General features: G+C 36.8%; 1 protein-coding gene across 1 annotated transcript in view; it reads right to left on the reverse strand.

The window, feature by feature from the left end:
• Positions 1 to 425: 425 nt before the first annotated feature.
• LOC306864152 (3',5'-cyclic-AMP phosphodiesterase 4D-like) overlaps positions 426 to 23,955 on the reverse strand; it is a 41,815-nt gene continuing 18,285 nt past the window's right edge. Inside the window, exons 2-3 of the mRNA XM_079407898.1 lie at positions 22,499 to 22,584; positions 426 to 1,420 (exon numbers count right to left, since the gene is read on the reverse strand). Of these exons, the coding sequence (XP_079264024.1) occupies positions 1,184 to 1,420; positions 22,499 to 22,540 (279 nt within the window). The 5' untranslated portion in view covers positions 22,541 to 22,584 and the 3' untranslated portion in view covers positions 426 to 1,183. The remainder of the gene's footprint in view (positions 1,421 to 22,498; positions 22,585 to 23,955) is intronic.

Below are 23,955 nucleotides of genomic sequence, written 5' to 3' on the forward strand. Positions count from 1 at the left end.
GCCAGGCCTTGCGGCCTTGACTTTCCATTCAACCAAGGATACTGGGATCTCAGCAGATCTTTTTCTTAGCTCTTTTCCCTTTCTACCTGGGAAGAAACTCCCTACTACTGAGCCAGAATAAAAACTTTTGGAGTTCAAACCCGGAAGAACTTGAAATCCAACACCACCAAACCTTCAAACCACCAGAACTTTCATCCGAGACTGCATACGGACACACAAGGCAAAGCAAGTATCGTACATTTAACTAAACGAAACAGAGGTTTAGTATAAGTTATAAATGGCGCTGATGGTTTGATTCAGGTGGTTAACTGACTCTTTTCATAACTTCATTTTCTGGTTTCCTGATGGTTTCGTCCATCAACTCTCATTTGCCCTTTCCCCTGTATGAGTGATTGTACGTATGTATACTTGTTTGTTTATTTGTTAGACTAGTTTGCGTTAGTGTTTAGTTAATAAAAGTTGTGTGCACAAATTACATGAGTTTCTGATTCTGCCTTGCATATTAATGTCCCTTTATGATTTTTGATCCTTACTACATGCTCTAATGTATTAATACTTAGGAAAGTATGTTCTGTGGCCAAGAAAATATCCTTTCTTAGAGTTGATATGACTTTACACTGAATGTTCGCTGGACGAACAGATTAGATGATGGCAATTTAATTCTGCTACAGTTATTACTGTCAGCCGATATAAATAATTGTAATTAAACATAATTAATTGTAATTATTTATATACAATTCCCTTTTGAGCTATATAAATTGCTACACTGCATTCAAAATCCACTTGGCTCAAAAATCCTCACTTTGAATGGGCATGACGCCTCTGACTAACACTCTAATGACTAGTTGACATATACTTGCAAAGTTACTTATAGTCAACAGAACATCTAGTGTGTTACTGAATAATACTTATTTAGTCATGTTTATGAGGCAACAAGCATGTGCAACAAAACTATTTTGCATCATCCTCTGTGACAGCATGTGTGTGCTTTGTTCTTAAAACTTCTCATCTTTGCCAGTAAGGGATAAAGAAAGGAAATATTCAGATATATTTACATGCATGTCAAGTAATTGCATCATCCAAACTCATCCGCATCCCACTTACATCTTGAAAACAGCACAATAACCGATGCGGTCACTGATAATGTCCATATTTAATGCATCCACACAAAGGGCTGTTTTGCTCACCTGCCGGCGTCAGCAGATGTGATGGCGATGAGTGGGGGGGTACGCAGCGCCAGAGTGGTTGGACGGACGATCGGCTCAGTCTCTTTGCTGTTCCAGTCATGTTGCTCAGCTTGCCGGAAGACCAATGGGGGCAGCTGCAGGTTCCTACTGGAACGTCTGCGTACTTGGAAGAGCTCCATGCCTGGAGCGGCTCCTTCCTCTGCTTCTGGGTACTCCTGGGACCCATCACACACCTGGCACAACACAAACACAATCTTACCATTTACTAGCGCTCTGCCTTTCACAGAGCTGTGTGGAATAGATAATGCACAGACTGGGCAGGCGGTGTAGAGTACACGGCCTTACAGAAACATCTTGGGTTTTGATAGTTTGAGTTGCATTTGTATAAAGCCGAAGGGGCAGGAAACTACACACATGTACAAACGCGCACGCGCACACGCACACACACACTTCCTAGATCAGCCAGTTGTCAGAGTACCAAATCAAATGAGGCAAGATACATGCAATGCATCAGTTTGCGTCATGTGTCGTTTTCTGAGATATTTCCGTTTCTACTCACGGAAATTTCCTAGAATGTCTCAAAATGTGTTCTGTGGAAAGCTTTTACCAAATCTTCCTATTGCATAACTTTTATGTGATCAACATCAAAAGGAAAAAATTCTAAACATAATAAATAAGACCAAAAGCACATTTACCCCCCAAATCAAAAGAATGTGTCTGAAGCTATTATTCTCAGCTGTGATTCTCACTACTGTAATATAGGTTTTTTGTTTTTTTTACTATACAATGAACTATTTAACTAAACAAAAAGCAGTACAATGTAGTAGGATTGCTTTCCAATTATAATAAATATTATGGTCCTAAAATAGGCTTCTTTTTCACCACGCAAAATCTGATTTCGGGGTGAAATATGACCTGGATTTGTTCTAGATGGGCTTCATGAGATTCATCCTAGTATAAATAGATTTGTAGAAAATTAGTTGGTGGTTATAATAGAGGCATGACCCCAAAATGAATTCCCAAATTAAGTAAAATAATTTCTTTAAAGTGTATGTCAAACCTCTTGGGACTCTTGGGGCTATGAATCGGTCTAAATTTAATCAGTGCAGAGAGAGACCTTTTTTTTTTATACATTCTGGAAAATGTTTTGAAAATATTTATTTCTTAGTGAAAAAGAATGGTAAAGTGTGCAACAAATACAATTATAAAGTTATACATCTTGTCGTATTTTTATACTGCACTTGCTGCCTCATTAATAAGCCACCTTTAATAATATCCTGAAGAGAGGCACTTAGTTTAGCTTTTTAAACACCCTCTCATGGTGTCCAAAACTGAACAAAGCAAGCAGAAAATTGCCCAAAAAGCTTCCGTTTTCTGGGCTTATAGTCATTAATTATTAAGCTGTCAAATGTTCTGTCATGCATCCTTATTTATGGGACATTTAACCAACACAAATTCTCCCAAATAAAAGATTGGGCTCTCTTTAGCAGCGATCTGTTAACGAAGGTGGCCAAGAAGACAGCAACTGACAATAAGAAGGAGAAAAGTACAAAAAAATTAAAATACACTATTCTCACACACACACACACACACACACACACACACACACACACACACACAATACAATACAGTTAATTCCCCTGGTACACTCTCTGACGCCCACAAACAGCTCTGGAGAACCACCTAATAGGCGGTGTTTACATTACTAGCGCTTTTTCCAATGAAGGGAACCGATATGTGTGCAGCATCCATTCCCAAAGGGACTGTTGAACTGTGCCACAACAAGATGGAAGGCTTGCTGTCAGAGGAAAGGTAACGAAGCCTCTGTGTTTTGCATTTCCCAAGCTGCTACTTTATTAGCATAAGTAGTCCGTCAGTGTAAACACAAAACTTTTAAAGAGAGAGGTTTCCGTGGAAAAGAGACGGCCTCATTAATTTGCCCACAAAAACGTGTTGCTATAACTTCATATTTCAAGCTCTCGCTCTCTCTATTAACTGGACCAATAACTTAATGCATTCATCATGACTGCATGTAAACCAAAAGTATCAAAACAGCTATCAAATTAAAGCTTATCTCTATTTTTCCTTTTTGCAATAAGCCCCTAATGCACAATTCATTATATGAGTAGTTTGACTCATCCACTGAAGCCTGTGGGCATGTTGAAAGCCACGGCCCCCAGCACAAAGCATCAAGGGCTTCATTTAGAGTCTGAGCAACATCTCACACCAAAGGCACATAAAATGCATCCATGTGACTAAACAAGGGGACGGAATTAGCGAAAGAAGCACGGTTGGTTGCTGTCTGGAGACAGGCGGCACAATATCATGAAAATTGCAGAAACACAAAAAGAAGATGTGCAGCGTTATTATAGAGTCAGAGTCAAGTCTGGAGGGGCGGGTGGGAGATGGGGGGTTTAAAATAGTCTAATCAAAGCGGCTGTGGAGATGCAGATCACAGCGATGGTTTGAATGGCACGGCGCGCAGCGGAACAAAAGGAGTGAACCCTCCACCTGCGGCTCACGGTAGAACGTGGCACTTTGTTCGGCGAGAAAACAGAGAAAGAGGAATGTGAGGCTAATTTCAACTATTTGCCAGATGTATTCTGGGAAGAAGAAGCAGGCAGAGGTCGGTTGGGCGTGGGCTTGAACGGTTTGAACATCTTGCTCTGGACAATGGAGCATATGACTCATGCTTGAGAGCTACTAAAAGCTAGATTGACTGAAAGGCCTAAAAACAACCAGAACAGATCGATAGATGTTCATAACAACAGATTTGACTGAGCTGGTCATGTTCAGAGCTGGAAAAGACTTCATATTTATATATGCATACACTACAGTTTGACAGTTTGTGGTCAGTAAGTTGTCTGAATTGTCACAAAAAAATTGTTTCAAATAAATGCTGAGTTTTTTTTTTTTTTACTTTATATTCATCAAAGAATCCTGAAAAATTAAGCTGTGCAACTGTTTTCAACATTAATAATCAGAAACGTTTCTTAAACAGCATATAATGATTTCTGAAGGATCATGTGACTCTAAAGACGGAGTAATGATGCTGAAAATTCAGCTTTACATCACAGGAATAAATTACATTTCACAACATATTCACATAGAAAACAGCTATTTTAAACTGAAATAATATTTCACGATATTACTCTTTTTACTGTATTTTTGAGCAAATAAATGCAGCCTTGTTGAGCCTTCTTTCTTACGGTCTAAACTCTTGAACAAAAGTCTAAACTTTTGAATAGTAGTGTACTGTTTACATACAAACAAACACTCAATATTAGGTCATATACAGAGTATGATGGGATGCAACCAAAATGCTTTTTCTCATGAAATGGTGTACCGTTGCTCTCAGCAAATGTTAAGGCTCCTGAATTGGCTTGCAGTGGGAGAACATGGCTAACTCCGTCACTGGAGGATGAGCTAAAATATTCATGTCGTTTGACAGTTGCTACTTTCGTTTACAGTCATTGACCGTATATTAAATGAGCCAGTAGTCAAGTCACTCAGAGGGACTGAGACTGTTCTCTTTACTCCAAACGGCCTGGACTCACTCAATAGGACTGCAAGGCAGATGTCGTTTTGTGCAAATATTACATCTAATTGTGTGTGTGTGTGTGTGTGTACACAATTTACGCCATTAGCCTGCTCATCCTTCACAGAGCAGACAAACACAGCCCTATCCCTCAATGTTATTTATCCCTTGCTGGATGGCCTGACAGTGTATCAGAAAGTGAAAAAAATCAGGATACATCCATCCAGTGTGTGAAGTATTACAGGGTTCAGGGAATAAATCAGCTGTTTCATCACTCATCCGTCAGTCGAGGTATCCCGGGAGTTACAGGAGCTCATGCGCTGCGAGAGAGATCGGGTCAGCGCAGTACCGTTATTCACCATTCAAAGGCTGTTCCTGTTAATAACGGAGAAACCATTTACAAGATTAATCTCGTAGATCAGACGGCATGAATCACCTTTTGCCAAGTCCTAACCTTCTCTTAGATGCCTTGATTGACTCTGTAGAGACGAATTGCTTAATTTTCTTGAAAGAGGCATTTTCATTGCTTTTAAAGTCAACATGAAATAATGTTTGCAACTCTTTTACTTTTGTAATATGCCATAAATCCAAGCAAAACGGGACATCCAGTGAAAAAAAAAAAAAAAAAGATTTTATCCACTGGAACAAACAAACGTTATGGAAAAAGTAACAATTTTCACTGAAACATAACATTGCTAGTAAATTGAACTAAGAAACAGCAAGTAAAGCATGGAAATAAACATGGAATTTTGAAGTAGAAAGACTGACATAGTATTTTCTTGTAAAACGTACTCCAATAATCTTTGTTTTCGAAAAATAATTTTTAAAGTATGAAAGCAGCGATTAAAAATAGGTGACGATCTGGTGACATTAAATTCAAATATTACAAAAACAGACAAATTTTCGTAGGTTAAACCAATAAATCGTGCACTATGAAACCAGGAATGTGTACTGAAAAAGCAGTAGCTCATGTTGACTTTAATTGCTTCACCAGATAATACAATTGTTATTTGACTGATGTTGGGTCCGTGTTACTCAAGGATCATCGATCCAAGTCTCTATTTCCCTTGGGAATCACATTCTTGGATGCACATCCATGATGTAGGCCTTAAAAAACCACAAGGGGCGGCACAAGGGCCCTTAGCTGTAGAGGAAAATACTTGAACCTGCAGCCATGTGACTCGGTTCGATATCTACATGAAAGGCTCAGCCGGAGAACACTGTCTGACAAAAAGACAAAAGACCTTGAGTTCTCCGTCTCATCAGTTGCAGTGATCACTCTCCATGCGACCTATGGATTCCCGCTTGAATCGCAATTAAGGGCCCCATCATTCTTTTGGAGGAAGCTCTGATGTCATATGTCTGGTTTATCTTGAATCAATCAAAATCGCAGGCTGAATGAACTTCCCCACAAATGAATGAAATGCCAATCGGTGCATCGCGATGAGTTTGATAATCACGTTCTGACGTTGCATACTCACGCTTCAAAAGGCGCACATTATGATGTTAACTTGGAATCCAATTATGCAAATGCATAGCACTGCCGGCTCCATGTGACCATTAGGATATTTTATCATTCAGCCCATCTGCTTGACAGAGACTAAAACTTTCTGGCCCAAAAACATTTTTTATCTCCAAGCAGTGAAAATGATAAATGGATTTGCCGGTACTGGTTTAAACATGAAATGTGAAACAAAACAATAATGGCTTCACAATTAGAGTCTGCGTCAGTGGAGATGATCGCTGTGAAATACTGAGATTTCATTCTTAACAAGGAAATGTGACCTTCATAACACACACACTTATATAATCAAAGGCAGCTTAAGAAGAGAAAAGAGAGATATTCAATCAAAGAAAAGTCATAAACCAGCTTGTGCCTGTATTAACTTAGATTATAAATATTTTATTCACAACAGAACATAGGTAACAAACATTTAAACTGAGAAATTTTACAATTTTATGCACAAAATGAGCTAATTTCAAATTTGACGCCTGCTACAGGTCTCAAAATAGTTGGGATGGGGGCATGTTTACCACGGTATAGCATCTCCTCTTCTTTTCAAAACAGTTTGAAGAGGTCTGGGCATCGAGGTTATGAGTTTCTGGAGTTTTGGTGTTGGAACTTGGTCCCATTTTTGCATGATATAGGTTTCCAGCTGCTGAAGAGTTAGTGGTCATCTTTGACGTATTTGTTTAATGATGCGTCAAACGTTCTCTATAGATGAAAGATCTGGACTGCACGTAGGCAAATTCAGCACCCAGATTAGAGCCCTGCATTTCGGCCCGGGCACAATGGGCCCCGACCTTTTTATGCCTCTAGGGCCGGGCTTCGGGACAATTTTCACGTCATAGTTCAGATGCGGACTGGGCCTCGGGCCTGTTTTGGGTTTCTCCTTATTCTGATAAGCTGTCGGACGTGGGCCGGGCTAGGGCCTGAGCGTCTCGGGCCAGGGCCTAAATTTGAGGCCCATGCAGGGCTCTAACCCAGACTCTTCTACTATGAAGCCATGCTGTTGTAATAGCTGCAGTATGTGGTTTTGCATTGTCCTACTGAAACACAAAGCCTTACCTGAAATAGACGACGTCTGGAAGGTATATAAAGGTTTTAGAGCAACACATGCTCCCCCATGTGTTGCTCTAAAACCTTTATATACCTTTCAGCATTCAATTTGATTTAAAGGAGACTTTAAGAAGCTTAACTGTATTTTTTGTTTTGGACATCCCAACGGAGTAATAGGACTTGCAATTTTCAGAGAGTTCAATAAAATGTTAATATTATATTTTGGTTGCATTTGTGAGTTAATAAAAAGTGACTGGTTGTATAAAAAAGGCACATAATATCGCAATATCAGTATATTGATCACAACACCCTGAATCTACTCAAATTGCATCGCAAACATGTTTTGAGGTATGGGTAAATGCTGTATCGCTGAGCATAAATGTCCGATCATATTATGCCAAAACGTCCGATTTACACCCCTAATGATCTTAGGAATCATTCATGTCTACAGCACAAACGCTGCAGGATGAGCTACACACTGAAGTTAAATAGTGCCACAGGTTTGTTCTGCACCCATTTCCTCCATCATTCTCTACAAATATCTTCTAATGGCCCTTTCCGGCCATTTAAGACCCATTAAATCTCTAGCTCCCATTTATAAAATGGTATAATTGCTGCTCCCAAATGAGCCAGCAATGCTTTTTCATACACACTTCCAACAAACAACCTGAAGACCTCCATGTCAGACAGAAAGCACACTTTATTCTTTTTCCATTAGCTCAGGATTGGCTCCAAAACTCAGTGAATTACAGTCACGAGCGTCGCTCTCGATACATAACGCCGTATGTCCCAGGATGCACGGCTGTAATCCCAGTCAAACCCTCGGAGAGATGACTACAACAAGTGCCGTCAGCAGGTTGGTTCTGTGTTTGAAGCAATAACTTTGTCTAAGCCCTCACAGTAGGGTTATATTTTTAGACATGTAAGGCGACAAACTAAAGAAGGCCAACAGACTCAGAGTAACTGTCAGCTGGAATAAGAGATACCGCTCCACCCTACAGCGATTCTGCGAAGCTCGCATTAACATTTTAATTGCATAAAATAAGCCGGTGTAACAGAGCTGAGCGATCGCAAGCTATTCTGATAAAGCAACAAACATTCCCCCTGTCAATATTACTCTGCAACGGTGCCATGCTTGTAATGAAAGCTTAAACAATCACAACCATTTAAATATACTGTAATACTGCTGTAAGATTCTTTGGGGCCTAATGGATTAGTGCAATGAATAAAACGCCATACTGATGTAAAATTCATGAGTACTTCTCAAACCTCAGCATCTGCTACAACCCTTGAGAATAGAAGTGTTTCAAAAGGGTCATAGCTTGGAAAAAACTATTTTTGAAATAAAAGATTAATATGCTGTGTAGACATACTCGCATTTATAAAGCGTCGCACTTTTCTCAGACTGTTTATGAAAAATGGGTCATTAACGTCACAAACAACCCCGTTAATATACAACCACTGTAAAACCGATCAGTAACATTAATTAAATGAAATTGAGTTAGTTTCACTCAAATAATAATGAAAGTTCATTGGACTTAATTTAAATAAGTTCTATAAACTCAAAATGTTGTTATAGTAAGCTAAACTTAAAATGATTGAGTTTTCTAGTTCCCAGCATGCTTTGCATCAGACAACAAGGAAAATAAGTGTTGAAATTAAGTGCCATTTTGTGTTTTTCGCAAGATTAGCATAGGGAGACAAAGGTTAGTACTTAAATGTGTTATGTTAGGATTTACATAGGTTTCTGTTATGTTGGTTTTGTACTGTTACCATTGTGGTGAAAATCAGAGCCTTTGGTTAGGTTTAGGATGGACAGAAAAGTGTTAAGACTACATATACTGCATGTTGTTTGACTATTTACATGCAAGTGTATAGTGAGAGCCTTTTTGTTAACTACATCAGTACGTGCTGGTGTGCTTTTGCTAACCAGCACTTAGATATAAATGAAAAGAGAAAGATCGGGATGAATGTGATGTTTATGGAAACAAGTTGTGTATAAATGTCATTGTGAAGAGTGGGGTGGGACCATGGAAGCGAGGTTTGTCTTGGCTCCCATGGCTCTCAGCTTCGCCCCACTTTCATAAAAATGTTAAGCTCTACTAACTAAAAAAAAACGAGTTTGTTTACTCAAATGTTTTGAGGCAATAAGTTTCTTCAAAAAGTATTCTTAACGTATCAGGTTTTACAGAGTACATTTGCATATCAACAGCAAGCAACTTGAGTCTTGACCCATTTTGGTGAATGGCCAATGACAGTAGTATAAAAATGGTAACCAATCAAAACAGACATAAGACAACTTTAATTCTAAAGGTAAAATGTAAAAGGAAAATGCTGCAAGTGTAAAATACGGCCCATTTAAAGCACAGATATGAATAGAGTTGCGGTGGTCAATGGAACGTGGGTTGGAACCATGAGAGAGATTAGCTGAAGCTCTTAGGCCTGAGTGAATCTTTTACACGTCTCAGTAGAGCATGACGCTGTGAATCCACAACAGCAGTCACTACTATTGCTCATACATGTATGTATTATTGATTTCCATTGCATTTATGCATTTTAACAAATGATTTAAACAATTACTACTACATTTGTGAAAGTAATCCCACAACATTGCACCACAAACCAGTGTTGTGACTTTTAAATATTCGCTAACTTAAAACTTAAGAAAACACTAAATGAAATCCACTAAAATTGCAAAAAAAAAAAAATTAACTAAAATAAGAAATTAAATGCTAATAAAAAAGCAAAAAATTCAAGTACTTAAGTACTAAAATTACTAAATCTAGCTGTAATTTTAGTTTAATTTAGTTTTAGTAATTTTAGTACTTAAATTTGAACTTAAGTTTGTCTTATAGTTTTTTATATTTATATTTAGCTATAATTTATTTTACTTTTAAATATAAATGTTTAAAAAAACTAAAAGAAAAAAATAACTAAGAACTAAAATTGCTAACTAAAATCTAAAAATAAAGCTAAATATTAAAAAATAAAAACTAATAAAAAACAAAAATCTAAATCTAAATCTCATTTTTAAATCTCAAATCATAATTTAACATCTAATCATGCGATCATGTTTTCATAGACATGTTTTCATGTCATTTTTATTTTTAACATTCATTTTTATAACAGTCTTCAGATATTGTCATTATCTCCATTACAGCCATGCCATGAAGAAATTTAGCATTATATCACTTGCTCACCAATGGATCTTCTGGAGTGAATGGACCCATATTTTAGCCAGAATATTTTAGCCATATTTTAGCAACGTTTGAAGTTAAAAATGTCTAAAAATTGATTTGTTTCTAACAAACATTCAGCTTTTCATCTCATAAGATGTTAATGGACTGGAGTGATGTGTATTACTTGTGGATTATTGTGATGTTTTTATAGGGTTGGGTACCTATGTAACCGGCATGTATTAGAACCGAATCAGAATGAAACGGACATTACATGCAGGGCTCTAGACTCATTCTTTCCACTGGTCGCACTTTTGCGACTAACTTTTTTTCTTTTTTTTTTTTTGATACAACATTTGATTAATTAATGCATGCTGATGAACTTTTATCATAGTTTGTTCAACATTCAACCCGTTCTTTTTCATCAATATTATTTGGGATTTAAATTTTGTGAACAGGAACTCCTCTTTTCGTGCGCTTTCACTTTCAAATTTGAGTCTTGTTGTCACGTTTTACAAGAAACGATAATTGTCTGTTTTGCTTATATCTATACACCTTTCACTTTTTAAGACTAAAACTAAAGATGGATTCATTTTTATTCTTAATTAAAAAGCTCAACTACAAGAAAACAGTAGTTTGCAATGACAAACTGTCTTACATAATGTTTATCAACAAAAACGAATAAGACGAGGCATGGCATAGGACACATCACATGCTGTATTATATACCGCCTAATAAATTACAGAATGTTTAGCAAACACTGAGGAATCAAATAAATAATATAAAAAAAAAAATTAAGGAAAGTCTCAATAGCGTAACGTGAGGTAAACAGCAAAGATAACAAGCTTTTCAAAACAAAAAGAAAAGTAAAACTAAACTGGCTGTCGCTGACAGGACATGCATGTTTTTTTCTACAAGAATACCAACATGTTCACCTTCTCTGGTTTAAGAAGTGGTCTTTTACTTTAGTTTGAAAACCAAATCCTCCTGCACTCAGTCCGCTGCGCGCACCTTCGCGCTCGTGCTGACGCAGCGAATATAAACCAGGCTCTACCCACGAAGCGCTCGCACTGAAAGCGCCTCTCTTCACGTGATCAGTGAAATCTGACTCCTGCTACAATGTGCCGCAGCTCTGCACTGCACGCTGTATGAAGCAGACGCTTTAGAGCAGCTTAGACCATGCACTCGCACAAGTGCGACCATGTCAGAATTTTACTCGCACATTCTCAAAAATGGTCGCAAATGTCTAGAGCCCTGACGTGTTTAGAACTGTAACAGGGCGACTGAGACGAGAGACGTGCAGATCCATACGCATAGCTTTATTGAAAGACATGGTCAAAACACAGGCAGGGTCGAACACCAGCAAACAGGTGTGGCACAGACGAAACACAAGAGTAATCCTAAAACAGGCATGGGTTGATCGACGACGAACTTAATCCTGAGGGCGAGGCGAACGGGCAATCCACAAACAGAAGATAGTCCAGTCGAGGTGCAAACACAGTTTGAAACAGCAAGGAAAAGGGTAAATCCAAGAGCGGCTGTAAGCTACAGGGCAGGCAGAGATCAGACAGGACGAGGTAAACCAGCCAAGAATCAAGACACAGGTAAAATAGGCCAGACTAGAATTGAACTCAGGAAACACGGAATGGCTCCGAAAAGTTGCTATTGCTAGGAGAGTGATAAAAGCAGACAATACTCAGCCATCCGCAAGAGGAAGTCCAAGGCTTATAAAGTGTGTTTGATTGGTTGCAGCTGTGCGTGTATAATCAGTGCAATGGATGATGGGAACTGTAGTCTGGGGTGACATGCAACAGTTTGTGTAGTGTGCGAGTCAATGTAACTGGAAGGCAACATCTGCTGGTGAGCAGATGGAAAAACCACAAACCGGATTCGTGACAATAACGCTAATGGCCAATTCATGTTATTTAAAATATATATTTTTAATGTAGTTTCGGTTCAGGCATCGTTAAGGCACTGGTACAGTTTTAAAAGTATTTTTGCACCGGTATCAGTTTTAAAAGTATTTTTGCAACAGTATCGCAAAATACCCAAACAAAACCCAACCCTATGTTTTTAGCAGCTGTTTGGAATCTCATTCTGATGGCACGAGGATCCATTGGTAAGCAAGTGATGTAATGCTACCTCTCTCCAAACCTGTTCTGATCAACAAATCTACAGTTAAGTTAATAAACTTTTTTATTACACGACAGAAGCAGCACATAACTGTTGTCATTTGATAGAAGCAATAAGGCATTTAAGGATGCATGTTTAAGAGGTGTTGTTATGCATAACGTGAAGCGGAGGCTTATTGGTTTATTAAATCAAGCAGCATAGATGCATATTTTCTAATTTATTTCTAAGTAGCAACATGACATTCAGAGTCATTTATTAAAAGTAGAAGGTATTTCCCTGCTGATCATTCAGATTTCACCTTGATCCTCATTGGATTGGAACAGAGATCATAAATAGTAAATGATCCTAGAGACTGAAACAGTGAATCTGATCGGAGTGTGAAACTTTGCTTGTTTCTACATAGACGGCGGTTATTAATTAAATTAAGTGGTTAATCATTTGTATAATGTTAATAACCGAAATTAGTCTGATGATAGTAGTGTGACAGATAAACAGCATGTAGCTGCAGTCAGATTGTACAAGACTAACTTCTGTACGAAGTTAGAGATTTTGACGAGAATAGCAGTGATGCTTGTTTGCAAGATTTGGGTTTATTTCTTTACAGCATCTAGGATTTATGATGTCAGTGCTGAAGGTTACACTATGTACAATTGTTAGTAGGAAGACAATGCTCGTTTGTTTTGCTTGCCTCTCTGTGGATGTGAAAATGGCAAAAAGTACATTTTCAAGCCTTTGCAATAGACAGAGCCCTAATGTGCCAGTCTCAGTATTAAAAATCTACTTTCCAAAAAGGTTTTATAGCCTTTTATTTCCTGATTCCAAAGGAAACTGAAGTTTAGAAAACTCTCAGAAGCTTTGTAAAGCCCAGGATGGCTTCACAAGTCAACATGAAGTGACATTCTCAACCATTTTACTTTCATAATGAGACACAATTCTAGTTAATAAGAATTGCACGATTGCAAGAATTAATGCACAATATTGGATTTTTGCCAATATTTTTCAACTCATTTTGGTTGATAGCCGATGCCGATACCGATATATTTCCTTTTGGTGGGAAACAATACTAAGTCTCTCCTGAGTGGAAATTATAAGCAAATTATTTTACTTTTGGTTAGTTTTTAACAAGAACTTATTTGTTAGAATAAAATAAACAAATGAAGTTCTTTTATAATGACAGTACATTGAAGCTTTGAAAATAACTGTAAATAAACTATATCAATTGCTGCTTTTTTTTCCCAGAAAGATGCAGTAGTAACCTTAACATCTTATCTTAAGATTAACATTTGTAGATGGTCTAAAGCAAAATAGTTGTAAAAATTCAGAAATTCTTTACAGCTTTAGTTTGTTTAAAAATATAACCTATTACAAATTTATTTAGAAATCAGTATCTATAAAATTAATTTACAAGTGTCATGTTTGTGATTTTTTTTTATGTAAGCTATAGCTTCTGACCTTTAAATCAAAACATACTCATGATTTTATGACATCAATTATTTAATCAGAAACAGTCTAAATGTTGTTTATTTTACTTTAATTTGATTAGAAGTCGGCCAACAGCGCCCCCTACGGAATTAAAACTCCTTACCGAACAGGCATTAGGACCCGGGGGAGGCTGCCGCTGCTGCACGTGCTATTACTGTTTACTCTATCATACACCGAACACATCATTCTGCATGTACATTCTCAGCTTAAATGCAGCGATCTAAATCAGTGAATCTAAATCATCATTCAGGCAAAACTTTGCTTCAGGAATGAGCCACGCTACTGACGTGATCTAATCGTTAGCACACCCTGAGCATGTGTGTGTTAACATATTACTCTTATCGGCACCACATATTGGCATAATTTTTCATATTGGACCGATGCCGATATGTACATTTAAAGCTATTATAGGCCGATTCCGATATCGGTCCGATAATATCATGCATCCCTATTAATAAGTATATTCAATTGGGGAAAAAAGTAGGCTGAAGCTTGATTATGGCCAGCAGGGACTGACTGGATCATGAAAAAAAATGTCCATCAACACCCTTTTTACCCTGTCAAAACAGCTCTGTTCAAAGCGAGCCGTTTCAGTGCATTTCCCTTTAAATGCTAATGAGTTCTGCTCACCCCGCCCCTCTCTTCCGCAGGGTGACGAGCTATTCTCATCAGACTAGGCTTGTTCGAGATGAACTACACTAGCCTGTCACCAGCTGGCGAGTAGCCGCTTGCAATTGGGCCGGAATTAAAAGCGGAGACGTCAAGTCGGACACTTTCTGCTCCCATTAGCGATGCTTGCATGGTGTCTGCATACCCGATCACAGATAAAGTTAGTTTAAATGCAATATTTGTCAAATACACAGATGTTTCAGAAACATTTTCATGAGCAACAGAAACACTTTTTATATACTGCTTAATACAGCGCCATCTGTTCATGAATAAAGTTCAACATAAACATATATTATTTAAATAATAAAGTGGGGGCATATGTGCGTTTATCAGTGTTTTTTGATAAACGTGACTCAATATAACAGTGCGACTACACTAAAAAAGATGTACTGTTATAAAAACAGATTTGTGAGCATTATTGGAATTGAATTGTTAGAATAAACACGCAAAATACATCATGCTTGTCATCACAGAATCTAACCAATGAGAAAAAGTGTCGTCATCAAGGCGTTTTCGCAGCCGTTTTGAGCAACTGCAGTGCCTGACATAGGCATATGTGATCGTAAGGTGGCTGCAGTGCCGATCAAAGTCAGACAAATTTTCTAACCAGAATGCATTGCTTTTGTCAGGCAGCAGCCAATCTGTTCAGACCAGACTGTTTGCTTTTTTTTTTCTTTTTTTTTATGATTTGCAAATTTCAATTTCAAATAAAGCTTCCTCCATTTTGTAAGCTATTGCAAAACAATTACCCACATTATCGAAAAAATTTAGATAATAAAAATATCAGTCCCTCTTTATATTAGGTGGCCTTAACTACAATGTACTTACATTTAAATGAATCATTTGATACGATGCACTTATTGTACATACGTTTTTACATTGTAATTATATTTTATTAAATACCTGCATGTAATTACAATTAATTTCTGTAATTACATTTATAGTTACACTGTTGACCCAACCCTTACACTTTAACCCACCCTTAAACCTACCCATAACACCAAACCTGTCCCTAACCTTACCCGAATCCCACCTCCGTATCCATGCAGCAAGTGTTTTGCAATATAATATATGAACACAATAAGTACATTGTACATATTTTTTGAAGTACATAGCAGTTAAGGCCACCTAATATAAATTGGGACCAAAATATCTATATGGTAGTTTTCCCCGCAGTATCGAAAATGGTATTGAATATAGATATTGTTAAAGCTGTCGTATCGAAGATAGAAATTCCAGTATCATGACAACACTAATACCCAGAACCTGCTTATCTGACAAACCTAAAATAAAACAAAGAAATCACATTTTAGAATCCTACACAGGCAAAAAAGTTTTTTTCTGAACCTGAAAGAATCTCTGAAAATTAGAATCAACATGTCAGGAAATTACGAATAATCCATTACCTTGCAATTCATTTTTTTTTGCTATTCTTCACTTGAGATCCAATGGGAGTTCATCAATGAAGCGTCTGTCAACGTCTGGTGTTCCAGTGTGGTGGTGAGATAACATCGTATTACGTAGCGTTCCCATTATGTAATAAATCATCATTAGCAACGGCTAATAAGCAAAGCAATTAAGAGGGAAGCCTGAACACAATCGTACAGACGAATCTGATAACACGCCCCGGTTATTACGCTGTAAAGTACGCTGACATCATGGTTTCTTATTGATTTAACAGCCAATTACCAGATACTCATCTGCTGTTTATAGATCCAGCTGTGGTGAAGAATAAATCACCACAATGGGTTATTTTGGACTGCCCAAACATGCTCCGTTCACAAGCGCACGTGGCTGCGCGTGTCCTACAGACATTAGCTGTCTATTTAGACTCACCTCTCAAGGGTTCGTTAGTGACTGCACAATGAAGAGGGATTATCCATGCTAAATGTGTGGCCACGGCTCAATAGTCCTCATCCTCCAGCACCAGACCATTTGCGTAACTGGTTTAAAATTGCAAACCACATACAAATGTATGCATAAGGTGTAGGATATAATTGGAGAAACCAAATGAAAGCAGTCATGCATCTGCTGCACGCTGGTGTTTATTGTCGCTCTGAGCCGGGTCATTCGTGCTGCCGGTCTCGGCTAAATTGAATTTATGAGTGTTCTTAAGTAGGTCAAGCGCATCTTCTTTTGAAAGTCTGTGTAGAGAGACGTGTTTCTCCCTGGGGGCACTTATTGTTTGCGCTATTATTTGTTTTTCTGCTGCTCTGTGGCGCATTGGTCATCCTGTAATAAGCAATTCTATTCAGAGAAACAACTGAAAAAATTGCACGCTACCTGGATTTAACAGAGCAATCAAATAAAAAGTCCATCATGATAATTAGACTGTGTTTTCATAGGGCCGCCTCAAGTCTATATAATAATGAGAGGTGTTCGCTAAGGGAAGCTTCACCACTGCTGTTGTTCATACTTAAAACAGATATGTACTGTTCATTTTGTCTGGACTTAAGATTTTCGCCTGGTGGACAATAAAACGGATCTGGAAAAAAGACTGATTTACATTGGAGGAGAGACCTGTGTAATATCTAGAGACTTAGACTTGGGTTATTTTGATGAAAACCAAAAAGAAACCACCTAAATACTGAAACAACCACCTAGCAACCACCCAAAACACAACAGCAACCACCTAACAAGCACTCAGAATGCCACCCAAAACATCATAGCAACTATTTACAACACTCTAGATACTGCATAACCACAGAATGCCCAGCAAACTAACAGAAAACCCTAGCAAGCACTTAGCAACTAAGAACAACTTATATATTGGTATCGCATCGGCTATCGGCCAAAATTAGTTGAAAAATATCGGCATATCTGATCAGCAAAAATCCAATATCGTGCATGCCTAGTTATCAGTATCTGCCAAAATTTTCATATCAGAGCATCCCTACTAGCAACCAACAGAACGCTCTTGCCAATGCTAAATCAGCAGTGGCTGCAAGTTTCGCAGTCACAAGCAGCAATCGTACTTTCTTCAAAAGACACAGAAGTCTAGTTGTCCTCTAAAACAAAACACAGTTTTTTTCCAGATGTAACAGGACAGCAGGCAGCACTGTGTGTGAGGAAGCAGTGCTAGAGCTTGTTAAAATGGGTCGGCGGTATCATTGATATTGTAAGTGGCAGGGATGGGTGAAGGGTATGCAGTCAGATCCACTATGTCTCTGACAGGCCATTGGACTCTGTGCTTTCTGCAGTGTGTGGGCGCCCTTGTCCCTTTACTGCAGCTCGTACACTAGCAGCGCGTCATCCAGACAGCCGTCAGGGCCTGAGCCTAATGCAATGCAGCAACAGCGGCCAGACAATCTCTGCCACCACCAGAGGGGATGTACTGTACGCACATGTCCACACTGCCACGATTAGACCTGCGCCTGTATACAGCACGGGAAGAATGACACTGCCTGCTATGCATACAGATCTCTCTATAGCTCACAGAAGCACCATGTCAAAGTCGTCATTGTTATTCCCGCTGCCCTCAGGTGCTGCTGGAGTTTCAATCGCAAAGGGTTGACAAACGAGGTCACGTGACTGGGTGAACCTCTTAAAACCTGTCAGAAGCATGCCTAAGTTACTCTTCACCACATAATCAAGCAAAATAATTATCTCTGCATACAGAAAATGAGCCATATTTTTCAGAGCAGTATTTATACGCAAGTCTAAATAAAGAATTATTTAATTAAATAAATAAATAAATAGAAGGTATAATTAAATAGAATGAATAAACACATAGTAGGAATAAATCAATCAATCAATCTACATGGTCTTAAATGTATGTGAGAATAAACATAAAAAATATGAAAAGAAAAATACCCAGAGACATTACAGTAATGAGAATTATTCTAATCAAAAAGAGTCAAAATAAGTATAAACAAATACATAACTAGTCCAAATAAATAAACCGGCAACAATTGTGTAGATAGTCAAAATAAAACTATTAATAGTCTAAAACAATCAATAAAGAATACATCAATCAATCAATTGCAGGGATGTGTTAAATTTTCTAACAAAAAAAATTGTCAGTTTTATTATTAAAAAAAAAAGTCTAAATTGTCTAAATCGATCAATTAATTAATGAATTAATTAATCAATCAATCAATCAATCAATCAATCAATCAAGTCAATCAATCAAATGCCAAAAATCCACATGGTCCCAAACATGAGCTTAATTTTCTCTATGCAAAATATATTTTCTTCAGTGGCAAAATATGACCTGTACATGTTTTTGTAAGATTTACTCGACCAAGATAATCATGGCTAGTGTACGTTTATGCGAAAGAACACCATAATAATTTTCTATTACAAAGATCCAGGAAGAGCGTTTGTTTGATAAGTGGGCTGCTGAGTGTGTTTGAAAGGCAGATGCTGCATCGTCTTTTGATCTGGGATATTCAGGCCGCTACTGGTAAGATCTTCTTCTATTACTGTTAATCAGATCAGATTGATTGAATCAGGAGCTATCAGGATGCAATCAAACATGTGGGACTCCTCATCGAGGCTAATGTACTGCTCTGAGGTCAGCAGAAATGTGTGTGCGTGAGGATCAAAGGATGCTGACGTCTATCTGACAGACAGATGCTACATGACATGCCTGCGTATGGATAAACGCAAACCTATGAATAACCCGCTTTTGTCAAAAGGGCACGTTGTCAAGCACGGCTTGAAAAAAACAGGTTGTGGCCTTTACAAGAATCAGCCAATCACAGCGCGTCGATGACAAAGCTACAGGAGGAGATGGCTGATTGAGGAAAATAGTGGTACATTGCTGCTGCGCTCCAGGTGATTCAATACACCAGACTTAAAAGTAGTATTTTCCTGCTTTAATTAAAGTTTAAGTCATTTTGTTGTGGTTTTGTTCATTTTATTAGGTTCTTTTTAAGAAATGACTAAGACTTTTTATTAAGTTTTATTTTTTATTTTATTTAGTTTTACTTTTTTAATATCTCTATATTGTTTTTATTAATCAAGCAGGAATTGTGTGAGCTGAAAACAAACAAAATTCTCAGGTGCGTAGAACAAAAAGAAGAAAGTTTTTTGGTTTTTATTAAGTTTAAATTTTTTAATATATCGATATAGTTTTTTTTTGCGTTTTAGTTTTAATTTTTTAAAATATGTTTATATAGTTTTTATTAAGCTTAATTTTTAGTTTCAGTTTATTTAGTTTTACTATTAAGGTTTCTTGTTGTTGTTTTTTTATAAATCTACACAGCTTTTAAGTTTACATTTTTTTGTGGTTTTAGTTCATTTTTATTCAACAAAATAATTTGATGTAGAAGAATTATTTAAATTGCAAGTAAATAATACAAATATAGTAGTCAACATTTGCAGTGGATCAAAAAAGTTCAAAGTTGTCCTAAGACAAGAACGCATTTTGGTTTTAGGACAACTTTGATAAAAGGTTTTGATCCACTTCAAATGTTGACTAATGTAAATAGAAATAATCAGCAAGTAATGCATTGCAATAAATATCTTGTAATTGAATATTTTCTTGCAAAATATAGCCCAACAATAAAAAAAATAAAAACTTTACAGTGCATTATAACTTAAACTAAACAAATGTTGGCAATCTTGGCAACTAGTTGAAATAAAATAAGCTTAAGTTTTTTTTAGATTTTATATTATTTCAGTTAATGTTTATTTTATTTAATGAAAATATTTTGTGGTTTTATTCTTAGATAGCGATAAACCTAATATACACAAAGGAGGCTATGATTGGTGCTCAGTAAGAGTATAGAGCTATAAAAACAATATCATTTGGTGGAAGAATCTGGTGAGAAATGTTCATATTCATATAGTTCATATCTTGAGCAACTAAAAATAAGGTTGAGATCTCCTCTGAGATTAATAAGGGCTGTTTCTCAGAAGAAAATCTGATAAGAGCAAGAGACTTTCATCGTTACCCTTATTGCTGTCTAGAAGAAACAACTGCGACAAATCATTTTTCATTTCTGCCGGAAGTCGCGCTCCACCGTGACTCCTCCAGCCCGTGCAGCATCACTCTGAGATGCCATTTGGACACGTAATTATAAAAGCACTTAAAGGCGGCTGACGCAGCCACGCTCGTCATTGCTGGTGGTGCTGTGTGCCCTCATTTAAAGGCATTAGAAACGATTTGCAGCTGCACTGCTGGTCACGCTTGACGTTGATGCTGCCCGGCGATGCAGAAACTGACGTGAGGAGTGAGAATGTGGCGGGTCTGTTGATCTCGCACCCTCTGTCACATTAGAGCGTTCCGATGGTGGCACACACTTCCATCACAAATCACATAACTGACCCAAACACTGTGCTACATTTAGCAAAGGACGTGCATGGACTGTTCGAGCTGACACTGGGAATTATATGGGACAAACGCATTTAAACTTATAGTGTTATATCATTTTTATATGATCTGTTTTCATTTTAATTTAATTAAATTATGACTATTTTTATTACATTTTTGTTTTTTAGATTTTGTTCATTTGGTTTCAGGGATTGTTTGTTTCAGTTTTTAGTTTTTGTTGATTTAGTTTTGTTTTTTTAATATCTATAAAGTTTATTCATTTAAAATGTTTAGATTATTTAGTTGTTTTTTATAATTGTTAATAATAATAATTGTTTTGATTTAGTATTTGTTTTTTAGCTTGTTTTTTTTTTATTTGTCTTTATAGTTTATCAAGTTTTAGTTTGTTTATTTTACTTTTTTGAAAATATGTCTATATAGTTTTTATTTTTTAGTCTTTTTTATAAGTCTATATAGTATTCAGTAATAAGTATATATTAGATTTTGATCAATTAGTTTTAGCCTAGTTTTTAGTTTTAGGGTTGTTGTTTTTTTGGGGGGGGGGGTTGAAAATGTCTATATAGTTTTTTTTTTTTTTTAAGTTGTCTTTTTTAATAAATGTATAAGTTTTCCTTATTTAGTATTAGTTATTTTTTATTCACTTACAAAAATTGAGGTGGAAGCAATTTTCATTCAGAAATGTCAAGTAAATTTTACAAATCAGAAACAATCAGCTAGTAACACGTTAAATTAAAAGTGACATTTTAATTTAGAAAAAATATTTTCTTGTAAAACATACTAAAATCTTTTTTTTACAGTGCACTTAAACTAAACGAAAATGTTGCGGCAAAAAGTCAAGATGAAATGGCAACCCGTTTACTTATCAGTTAATACTGATAATTTATTTCTGCGTATGAGAACAGGACTTTATTTTATTCTTCTGGAACTATTTGGAATTTATATTAAAGAAAGATTATAAAGACAAACAACTTTTGGGGGGAATAGCATGCATGCACTGGTGAATCATTCACAATAATACTGTGTATTGAGAAAGTAAATAGAGTCCCTTTGATTTCATTTGGACTTTAAATGAGGCAGTGTAATTGCTTCTGGTGCCGCTGATCTGTAAGGAGTGAAATCAGAGGTGCATTTCATCAGCATTTATTCTGCTTTATTTATCAGCATTTTCCTTTAAACTTTGCTGCAAATCGTTTTTCCTTGCAAAAAGTCTTGAGTATTACATGCATCAACCTAGTTCCTAGAATGATTCATCAAACCTCAGAGGCAAAGAATGATTGCAATTAAATTCAAAAAGTCAAAGCAGTGAACATACTGTAAGAACGCAGGCTCTGGTGGCTGTTCTACAGCCAACAGGCTTTCTCTATGACAAATTAGTGGAACATAATAAAATTGCTTCACCCCAATTCCCAAGATTCACATTATGGGATTTATTCCTCATTTAAACTTTGTACAGTAGTACTGAAATTCACTCACAGTCCCTGGAGAGTCTGCCGCTGTGCAATCAATCTTTTTCATCCTGCGAGATGCTCCAGCATGTAATTCTTCACACAGTCAAAGTGCTAGAAGAGAAAAACAAGAACAAAGCTGGTCAAAGAGTCAAAATACATGCAGTAAAAGCACTTTATACATGGGTAAGGTGTAGGACACCAATAGTCAATGAATCTCTGCTTCAATTCCAACAGTGGCAAGCTGGCCATCTAAACAATACTTTTAGGCATCATATTTTGGAATAAATATATATATATATACGAATGAATCATTGTAGAAATAATTGCATAAATGCATGAATTCATAAACACTTGTGTAAATTTAAAAAATAATGCATAAAGAAAAGCAAAAATGAATAAATGAATAAATACATATAAACAAATGCATGCATGGATAAATAAATGAATAAATGCATAATGTATTAATAAAAAAATGTATAAAGGAATGCACAAATAAATACATGCATTAACAAACAAACATCTACAAATAAACAAACAAATGAATGAATGAATGAATGAATGAAGGGAGATGTATAAATAAACAAATTGATCAAGGAGTACACAAATGAATACATGCATAAATCAAAACCGATGTATAAATAAATTTATAAATGAACGCACAATTAAATATATAAATGCATGAATGAATGCATTATGATAGCATAAAATGGCTTAAAAGGTAGCCCGTCACATTTTGGCCTAAGGTGCATACTGCATACTTTATGTATATGACAATCCCGAAATGCACTGCAACAAATTCAGTTTCACCTAAGAAGTCGAGAGAAATGTTAATTATACGCATAATTGCTAACATTCATTAATTTACCCAATCGATCTGTGCACTTTTTTGTTTTCTTCACAAACTATATATCAAGTTGTCAGCTAATCAACATGCTAACATCAAACTATTAAAATCATGTCACTACTTATGTGGCTACTTGCGAGACCGCTAATGATTCTGCCCATGAAGAGAGTTTCAAATTAGACACTTCATAGAGAGTAGTCGGTGAGAAAACTCGCCAGGTTTTAAAACTGAGCGATGGGGTCAGAGTTAATATTAAAATGAGGACAGACGAGCTGAACACCCACTCTAAGACTACAGTTGGGATGAATCCAGCTTTGTAGAGTAATGCAACAAACCTGAGCCAGCAAATCATGCAAATCAGCAACAGATTGAACAAAGAGAAGAAAAACTCATCACATGTCCAAAGCAGCCCACCAGCGCAGCCTCAGCCCATGCAACCATCAAACGAACAAAGACTTGAAGCCCTGAAGAAGTTTTATGGAAGTCTGTCACTTTAAACCTACGAAAAACACTGAGAAGAAATGACTGCCAGCCTCTTCATCGGTCTCCTCATCAGCTAGAGAAGGATTTCTAAGCTCTTCCACTGGCGTTCTCAACACCTGACGAAAACTCAGGACAGCCACGCACAGAACAATTAC

Source organism: Barbus barbus (genome assembly GCF_936440315.1).
Source record: "Barbus barbus genome assembly, chromosome: 45".
Classification (NCBI taxonomy): Eukaryota; Metazoa; Chordata; class Actinopteri; order Cypriniformes; family Cyprinidae; genus Barbus; species Barbus barbus.